This window comes from Sceloporus undulatus, chromosome 3 (genome assembly GCF_019175285.1).
Source record: "Sceloporus undulatus isolate JIND9_A2432 ecotype Alabama chromosome 3, SceUnd_v1.1, whole genome shotgun sequence".
Classification (NCBI taxonomy): domain Eukaryota; kingdom Metazoa; phylum Chordata; class Lepidosauria; order Squamata; family Phrynosomatidae; genus Sceloporus; species Sceloporus undulatus.
Window position 1 is genome coordinate 86690220 of NC_056524.1, and position 9990 is coordinate 86700209.

Genomic DNA, 9990 nt, shown 5'->3' on the forward strand with positions numbered 1-9990 from the left:
AGGTAAAAGCTGTAGACCTACGTATACAAAGGTATATAATGTTTCGTTATGCCAGAATCATTTAAAAATGTTTAAATACCCATGGTATTTCCTTCAAAACATAGTTTAGCTTACTATAGTAAATTAGCGGCTGTCTTGCGTAAACCCCCTAAGCTAAACGAGAGTAAGGTGCTTAAGGAGACTATGCTTAAGTTAATCTTAGCGCTTTCCAGAAAGCAGTGCCACACACTAAGTGTAAGCCATTGTTGAAAGGGGAAAGAAAACAAAGATGCATTTCAAGCTAAGAAGTGTGATTCTGTGCCTTCTTTTCTGGTTTAAAGGTAAGCACTGCTCGTGTCTTTGGACATTTGAATTATTTATCTTCTCTGCTCCATCATGTGTCCAGATGAATTTTATTTGCATTCTCCAAATGAGGAACAGACATTTGTAGACGTCCATCCAGGTGCTGCTGGGCCAGAGAAAAGGTTGTTTGCCCTTGCAAGAGATGTTAACCTTCTACTGCAGGGCTGGGCAATATGTTACCCTAGAGCTTTGTTTGACTCTCTATGGAGACTATCACACAGGGGGAAATCAGGGGATTAAAAAGGCATTTTCCCAGGAAAGTCATGCAATCACACATCATGGTCTGAGAGGTCTTAACCTGGGAAGAACCCAGGAATGCTCCGGCAACAAACCAGTTGTCGGGAAATTCTGTGAATGATTTGTTGCTGGAGCATTCCTGGTTCTTCCCAGGATAAGTCCTTTTAGCTCTTCACTGCAATTGCGTGAGTTTCCCAGTAAAATGTCTTTTTAATCCCCTGATTTTCCCCATGTGATAATCTCCAAAGTTATTTTTGTGACCTCATCCATTCAAATTTCCCGGAACTCTCATTTACAGGCTAAATAACAACAATAACAATTGTTGTTATTATTATTATTCCTCACTAGAAGCAACACTTCATTTTTTAAAAGTAGTTGTAGCCTACTCCTGAACTGATTAAAAAAATGGTCATTTTTCAAAACCAAAAGTGAGCTCCCAATCCCTTCAAATGGGGGGGGGGGGATTTTTGGCACCTGGTGTAGTCCCTGGTAGGTTCCAATATCAGAACTCATTGGACTCATCACAGTTGCTTATCTTTTTAAAAATAATTGCATGTAAAGGCAAATCATGTGTTTCCAGGATGGGATTTGAAAGGTCTATAGTCCACACAGCTGTCTCTACTATACTACGGTTAGGTTTCCATGCCATAACACAAGCTGTTTTTGAACTTCTCTGAATTTCGAAAGCATTGTGCCATGGAAAGCAAGAAAGTTTGTGGAACTAGTTGGACAGTTCTTTGGACCCCAGTCAACATCTTTAAAAACAGAGATACTATTAAGAGGATTTGCAGGGCTGTATGAATGATCACCCAATTTATCATTAGCCAAAGACCAGTTGGGATTTCTGATAGCACATGCACATCTCCTTCACATTATTTTCTAGTTTCCCCGGGCCCTTCTGGGACCACTTTGAAAATCAGAAAAGATTTCTGTAAAGCCAATCACGTAATCACTATAGAGGACAGAATAATAAAACCAGGGGAGCCAGATTTACAGTACTTTGCTTTTTACTAGAGCCTCAGGAATCACCAACCAGAGCTTGCTATATTTTTGTCTGTCTATGGACTTAAAAAAAATTATTCTCAACCATTCAATAGGTTTTGGGGTTTTTAAATTTAGCAGAGATAAATGAAGCTTCATGGAATTAAATGCTGACTAATAGCAGCGGAACCATGTCGGTGCTTTATAAAATAGAAACACTGTTACATTGATGTAGTGTGTTTTTCACAATGGTGCACCATAGTGGCTGGGGAAGAAAGAGAAACCTTTGAAGACAACAGGGCAGCTTTCTCTCCTGACATGAATGGCTTTCTTTGCTTCTTCCACACAAACACACCTTGCCCTGTCACTGCTGCATCTGTCATAACTGTAAAAAAGGAGAAGGCACTGCAAAATGTAGAACATTCAAGAAAAATGTATGACATTACCAAATAAAAGCTAAAAACACTAACAGAAATATAAATTCATGCTTTTTAGACATGCTGAAAGTGGAGGACTTTTTGAAATTCCTCCTGGACAAAAGATTAAAATGTAAGACATGTCCTGGAATAGGGGGTGTCTGGCTACCCTGCACTCATGGCCATTTGACGCTTCCCAGTGCTACCGCATTTGTCACTGCTGCCTACAGTAACTTCATTCATCTGTCCAACAAAATCTTGACTTGCCTGTTCTTTCAGGAATCCATTAAGAATTATTCTAAGCTGTCTTCATTTAAGGAGAGTAATTCAGGGAGGAGGGAGGGAATAATTGTTGTTGTTATTAATGTTTATTTATAAAGCACTGTAAATTTAGACGGCGCTGCACCCCATGAAGGTAGCTTACAATTAAAATACAATTAAAATATATAAAAGTTCAACATTAAAATGGAATTAAACTATGAACAACATTTTAAAAATTAAAACATAGTTTTAAATGGTTTTAAAAGTAGTTTAATGGTACAGTACAGTTAAAACATTAAAAGCAGTACAGCCCATTCTTTCAAAACCTCAAAAACCTACAACAACAACAACAACAACAACAACAATAATAATAATAATATTTTCTTGCCACGAGACAGCTTGTAAGGAGGAAGCCATTCTAGCTTCCCTATGATGGGAGTACAAGAACCTGGGAGCAGCCACAGAGAAGGCCCTACTTCATGTCACCATTCTGCGGCTTATAATGTTAAATGTTAAAAAAAAAAACTGCTAACATTTAAACAATTCAGAAATCTTTGGTGTTTCACAAGTCATTCAAAGATCTACTGGTAGATTTAGATTTATCTTCTCCAAATCTCTGAATTAAAACATTCTCTTACTCAGATCTAGGTTTGACATATTCAGTTATTAAAATAAAGGTCTGGGTAAGTCTATTTTATTCTAGAATTTATAACAGGGGTAGGCAACCCTTTTGAGCCGGGGGCCGGGTAGCTGTCCCTCAGACAACTGGGGGGCCGAAGCCAAAAAATAAATAATTAAATAATTTTTAAAAATTTAAATAAATAAATGAACTGGGACAAATGTAGGACAAAATTTTCAAATGGAGGGCACTTTTTAAATAAAAAATGGAGGACATGCGAAAAAAATTGCTGATTTATTAAAAAATGTTAAGATAAATGCATGTTTCTGAGGCTTTTATAGACAATCGCCCCCCAAAGGCCCCGGTGGCAATCGGCGGCAGGACCAGGCTGAGGCCGGTCCCAAGGCCTTGCCGGGCCGCATCTGGCCCGCGGGCCGCAGGTTGCCTACCCCTGATTTATAACAAGTCTGGTGCTTTGTATAGCTTTTACAATTCTTCTCTGGGGTATAGATAAACCAACCTGGCGCATGTGTTCTGGAGGTCACAGTGTTAATCTTTGTATGGTTGGAATGTCTGTCTCTGATTTACTCAGAATTCATAATTCTTAAGCATACACTGCAATATCATTTAGTGTAGATGAAATGTAATATTTTGCGGGGGGGGGGATGTCTCATCTCAGTCATTCATTACTTTGACTATTATGTTCCTTAATTAACTGACATCTTAACATTCTTTGCTTTGCTTCCTTTATTAGGGAACCACTTTCTCTGTGAACAAATGTCATGGTCTGTCAAAGAATTTGGATGTGGATATTCCTGTGTTCATTCTGATTCTTTCTCTATATTACTGTGACTCTAGTATTGCTCTGTTTGGTTATTAACATGTTTGAAGAATGCAGAAATGATTATACTGTGCTCAGAAATACTATAATTTCTGCCCCTATATTTCTTTTTCTATTATTCATTTCTAAAGTATCTTATGCCTCACATTTCTCCCTTAGCATGCTAGTCCTTTATTACAGTGATTCAATATATATTTTTTAAATCCCATCCATTCCTTTATATAAAGATAATCAGTTTAACTTAGCATCCCAAGAGGTACTGTCAGGTCATTCACATAAGCTGAGAGCAATTATCTTGTTCTTTGGAGTAACCTGCTTAGAAGTTCTTTTCAATTCGGCACGCAGCTCAGAGAGGAACCTTTTCCTGGCTTTCCTCCTCTGATTAATTCTTTTATTTATGGAGTTTTATAACGCCATACATTAACCAGTAGTATGTGTTGCACTGAGGCTCTTTTTCTTCCTGCAAGAAAACTTCAGTGTGAATGTAATTAACTGCCAAGACCAAATTAACTTGTTGTAAAGCAATATTGTAAAATATTGTCTAATAATGTGTACTGTGGTTGGTAGGATGCTTAAAGTGGCAGTCCTATGGACATTTACACAATGGAACTTCCGTTCATGCAAAATAAGTCAAAACAATAATTTGGAATGATTTTCTCAAAAGTCCTAATCTTTTTTTACATACTGGTTCTTAAGAGCCTTCCCACTTTAGCTGCCATGGCAACATCCTATGGAATCCTGGGATTTGTACTTAGAGTGGAATCATAGTGCTATAACTGTCTGCTGTCAAAGGACCCTTAGATCCTTTTGCAGTGCCCAGTTCCTTTCAAGTATGTGGCTGTAATAAAGAGAGAAACTGGCTTGAGAAAATTGGAAATGAGGAGTCAAAATGTAAAAATATGTTTCTGATATGATTGTGGGTTGCCTTAAGGTAATGGGTTTAAATCCACAATTGCAGTGGAGGAAGGAGATTAAAAATGTGTTCTCTGAATAGCTGAATTATGAACATGATTAGTTACCTATATGAGGTAATATGAATGAAAGAATGATAAAAGCTGGGCCTTGAAATTTCTGAGTATTGCAAAACCCAGAGTAGATTAAGTGACCAAAAAAAAAAGGGGGTTCTGAAGAGGCATTCACAGTATTTTTTTTTTTTTTGTGAGTGCTGTGCATGATTATACAAATATTCCCGTAACACAATTTGGAAACAGATAAGCTCGAGAGAAGAAATGTATGCTCATATTTAAATGCAATGCAATGCAACTTTCTATACCACGGCTCAACTTTCCTAGGACTGAATAAATTGAGGAAGTAGAGGAATTCAGACACAACAGAGAGACTGAATACTTTGTTAATTTTTTGTTCATAAAAGAAGAAGCAAAATATATGAAATATTCCCCAAAATATGCAGGAAGAAAGTTTATTAGTGCAATTTAGTTCAATTAAGGTCTCAGTTGAGTGAAATTATGATCTGTCATCTCATCTGCCTATGAACTTGCTTGGCCAAGTGAAATGCTGCCTCAGTACATCCCAGTCTGATCCTTGGCACTCGGTGTAGCAGGGTTGGGTATGCATATCACATATTGAGGTCCTCATGACTTTTCGATGATCAAATTAAAAATAGTTAAAAACAAATATCTAAAACTTGAAGTTCAACATATCCTCTCCCCCCCCCCCGCGATATTTAGAGGCCCATCATAGTCTGAGGCCTTAAACCATAATTTGCATAAACAGACATAAATGCTCTGATGGCATCTTTCAGATGAACAGGAAAAAATAAATTTCTAGTTTAAGCTTTCTGATTAAACTGCTTATGCTAGAAATGCCTCTTCCTAATTCATCTCAAAGGTGTTACCAGATCACTTTATGTCTTTTTATGCTGAAACATACTAACACAGTTATCTGTTTGAAAACAAAATTTACATGGTTGGTGCATAAACTTGGAGCTGTTGGCAGCCTTGAACACTCCATCTGATTTGGTTAGGCAGGATACTAGAAATTTTCAATATACAGTAGGTAGCGTTGCTTGCTTTTGATTTTGTACAGACTAGTTTGGAACCTAATTAACAAGCAGCAGTAACTACATTTCCCTTATTTTCTTCTCCTTTTCTTTCTAAAATGTAAATCCTTACAGCTAGTTTTACTCCAAAAATGTAGCTAAGATGTGCTGCATGATATAATTTTGGTAGGCTTGATAGGTATTTGCAAACACACAATCTACTCTCCATTCTTTTCCTAGTTGAGCTTTGTGTGTGTGTCCTTGTGTCCCCTCCTCCCAAGAAATCCGATATGTATTTATTTGTTGTAATGTACACAGACAGATGCACCACCAGCTAATCTGCAAGAGGTTTAGACTGATCTCTGTGGATGCTCCTGTTAAGAATCCAGCTACCAGACTCAACTTCTCTGCACTGATCTGAAAGAGAGATTTCCTGGGGCAGCAGGTAGCCCAGATGAGTACAGCTTGTTTTGCTCATATGATGCTGCTTGCTGCCAATTTTCACAATATTTGGATGGAGTCCCTAGAAATATAATGATAACATAAACCTGACACAGGGACGTAGCCAGGATTTTAGGAAGGGGGGGTCCAGACTAAGTGCCACCATTATAATGAGGCTTGGGTGCGGCGGCGCAGCAGCACACACCATTCATTTTTCTAATGGAAGGGGGGGAGGGTCCAGACCCCAAGATCCCCCCCCCCCGGCTACATCCCTGCCTGACAGGACATACGTTTGCATAAGTAAGACTTTAGTTGTGATAACAACTTTCATTATTATTACAACCCCACTGTAGGTCTGTGGGTTATCCGTCCTGCTGAGTAGCCCATTGTTGTTACACCCATTCTGTGGTATGTTCATGGGGTTTGGTGATATGTGATAATTGTACTACTATTCTCTATAGCAAAGCAGGACACATTTCAGAGCCTGGAAGTCCACACTGACCAATTTTGGACTCCTCCAGAGCTCTGAAGGATCAGATATCATCTCCAAATCACTTCCAGACACTTCTTGAGTTATTTGATGTCTTTTTGGCTGTTTGAGAGTGAGAAGCTACCTGTGACAATTTAATCCCCTGCAATTTTTTTCACTGCAAGGTGTTTGGTGGGGGGGTTTGAGTCAAAATCCACTATTAGGACCAATTTGGGGGGAGGTCAATGGGATCACAATTGCTATTCCAGACCCCTGCTCCCATATGCAGCCTTTGGCCATACAATTCTCATCTTTGCTCTGTAGACTGGACTGTGGTCACAAATCTTTCAAGAATGGAGGGAATTGGTCTATAACTGTTTTTGCCCATGCATCTCCTCTAATGTACTGCACGTAGCATGGCATATATATGGACATGTACACAATTTATCTGCAGGTTTGAATGTGTAATGCAAAATAATTAACTTCTCACTTGCTTTTTAGCTGAAAACTGCCCTAGTTTAGAAATAGGAAATGCTGGGTTGGGATCTGGATTTACTCATCATACACACTGAATAGCCAGCGAAATTCATTAAGTCCCATTCATTTCAACGTATATACAGTGAGTATGAGTAAATCTGGATTGAACCTATTTTCACACACACACACACACTTAATCTGGGAAATTACCTCTCAATTTTCTTGTTAACAGTTATCAAAGGTTAGAAACTGTGCTCCACAATTTTCCAAGTATACAGAAGGGCAAAAAAGTGTGTGCATGGTTATGGCTCCCATTAGAAAGAACATCTAAAAATAGCTCTCATTAGAAAGAGAAGCCATTTTTTGAGAAGTGTGATCATCAAAACTGAACCAAGAAACCTGCTGTTCATGTTCATGCCTCAGGTTACAATCACGGTATGATTTTATTTCTGAATCTGCAAGGAAGCATCTGCACCAACTGGTTTTCTCAGGATATATTTCATGTACAACGGGCACAGTTCATGCCAAGTATTTAGGGCACAACTTCTCCAATTTATTATTGAGAACTGAGTACCTTATCACTGCTTTCTCATAATTATCTCCATACTGTTCTGCAGCAAATATTTGTCTTATAAGTTCCCTTCTGTCAGGGGTTGCTCAGATTTCTGTGACCTCAAAATGGAAATGTAATGTTGTTTAATGTTTCTGTAATGTAATACTAGTCCATTTTTAATTTTATAATGACATAAAGTATATCTGAATAAAAATAATGTAGACAATCACAAAACTGATTGGCTAGTACAAGATTGTCAAATGTATTGCTAAATCACTTAGAAAATTTTCTTTGATCTAATTTCCTATAATAATATAATTTGTAAGTATATTTAAACTTACCTCCTCACTACTTAACATTAATGGCATTGGACTGGATCCAGACTACTGCGATTCACCCTTCACATAAACCTATTGAAATTAATGGGACCTAAATTAGTTGCCAAGAGCCAGCATGTTATAGTGGTTTGAGAGTTGGAGTACAACTCTGGAGATTGGATTTGAATCCTCTCTGAGCCATAGAAACCAACTGCGTGATTTCTCAGCCTCAGATGTAGGCAAAAGTAAACCTCCTCTGAACAAATCTTGCCAAAGAAACCTGGTGAAAAAGCATCTTCCACCTTATCCTAATCCCATGATAAGTTTACCTTAGAGTCGCCATAATTCAGAAATGACATGAAAGCACACAACAACAACAACAACAACAACAAATTAGTTAAACATGACTAAACAGGGACCGAATCCACAATGGTTTCCAATGGAAAAGAATTATTGTTGTTAGTTTTAAAACAACAAAAACCTATAAATCTCAGTATCTCCCTACCACCATGGCCATGTGAGATTCTGGGAATTGTAGTCTGAAAAAGAATATTTCCAAACTCTGGTGTCAAACCCCAGGTAAGCTAATAATTCATGGAGTACAGTTGTAAACACCAAATTTCTGTAGTTTTTGAGTTTCAGTGCATCTCCGTTTGCTGCCTAATTGGTGTCAAGGCAATTCTAGAGGTCAAGAGACAGAGGGCATTCTAGACCACTTGCCTGTAGGGCTGTTCTGTGTGATGGAGGCAATTATAAATTACCCAGGCTCTCCATCTGACCTATATTTTATAATCTAATTGAGGCATGTCCTCTAGATTTTAAACAGCGGAGGCTGTCGATGCTAAGCACGTAACCTTACAGCACCATATTAGCCACTCTTCAGGTCCTGACCCCCTTTTATCAGACGCTGGGATATTTTTAGCATTTCTCCTGGCAGGGCTAGGTGCTCTTTTTCTCTCTTCATGTGTGTTTTTTCTGGCTCTTCTTGTGGAAAAAGCAGCCTCCACCCCCCAATCCCGAATTGACTGAGAAAGTGTCAATTTGCCGGAGGTCTTCTTTCCTTGGCTAATTAGTGTGACTTGTGATTGGAACATGTATTTGACTCTCCTGCTGGGTGTAGCTAATTTATACCACCAACCCGTGATTAACTAGTTTTGATCAGAGAGAAGGTTCATGTTATAACATCCCTGCCGAAGCAAATTTCACCACAGGATTTTTTTTCCTCCAGGGGATCCATCTCCAAAGCCCTCCTGTGAATGTTCCAGTCGGTATGAAAAGAAAAAAAGCATGAATGTATCAGTACATATGAAAAGCATAACAACAGATATAGGTGGTGGACCTGAGATCCTCCAGAGTTATTGGGTACCAACTACTATCAGCCCCAGCTAGCAGGATCAATGTTCAGAGGTGTTTGGACTTGTAGTCTGGCCACAGGTTCTTCAATGTAGTGTGGCAGAGATGGGAATTATGCCAGACTCTGAATGATGTTCAACTGCAAGTCCCAGCAGCCCTAGGCGGCATAGCCCACGGTGAATATTGCTTGGAATTAAAACAGGGTTGTTGTTTTCCCGTGTTGTTGCTATTGTGTGTGCTTTCGAGTGTTTTCCAACTTATGGCTACCCTAGGGCAAACCTATCACAGAGTTTTCTTAGCAAGATTTTTTTCAGAGAGGGGGTTGCCCTTGCCTTTCCTTGAGGCTGAGAGAATGTGATTTGCCCAAGGTCACCCACTGGGTTTCCATGGCCAAGTGGATAGTCAAATCCTGGTCTCCAGAGTTAATAGTCATAGGCTCAAACCACTCTGCCATGCTGGCTCTCCATTTCCCTGTAGCCAGAACCAATAAACTGTTATGTAAGGTGGTCCCATTTTTCCATCTCCTGATCTCCCTCTCCACCAAAGTCCCTTGAACTCCCCACATTTGGGGGAAAAAACTGCACAATTTTCAGGCAGAAAATCTCCTGAAAATTGTACTCAGCCCCTTCAAAATGCTTGCAAACATTCAACTCTCTCTCCACAAGCCCCCAGAACCCTCACCCT

General features: G+C 39.0%; 1 protein-coding gene across 1 annotated transcript in view; it reads left to right on the forward strand.

Moving 5' to 3' along the window:
- Positions 1 to 246: 246 nt before the first annotated feature.
- RS1 (retinoschisin 1) overlaps positions 247 to 9990 on the forward strand; it is a 25065-nt gene continuing 15321 nt past the window's right edge. Inside the window, exon 1 of the mRNA XM_042456076.1 lies at positions 247 to 320. Within this exon, the coding sequence (XP_042312010.1) occupies positions 269 to 320 (52 nt within the window). The 5' untranslated portion in view covers positions 247 to 268. The remainder of the gene's footprint in view (positions 321 to 9990) is intronic.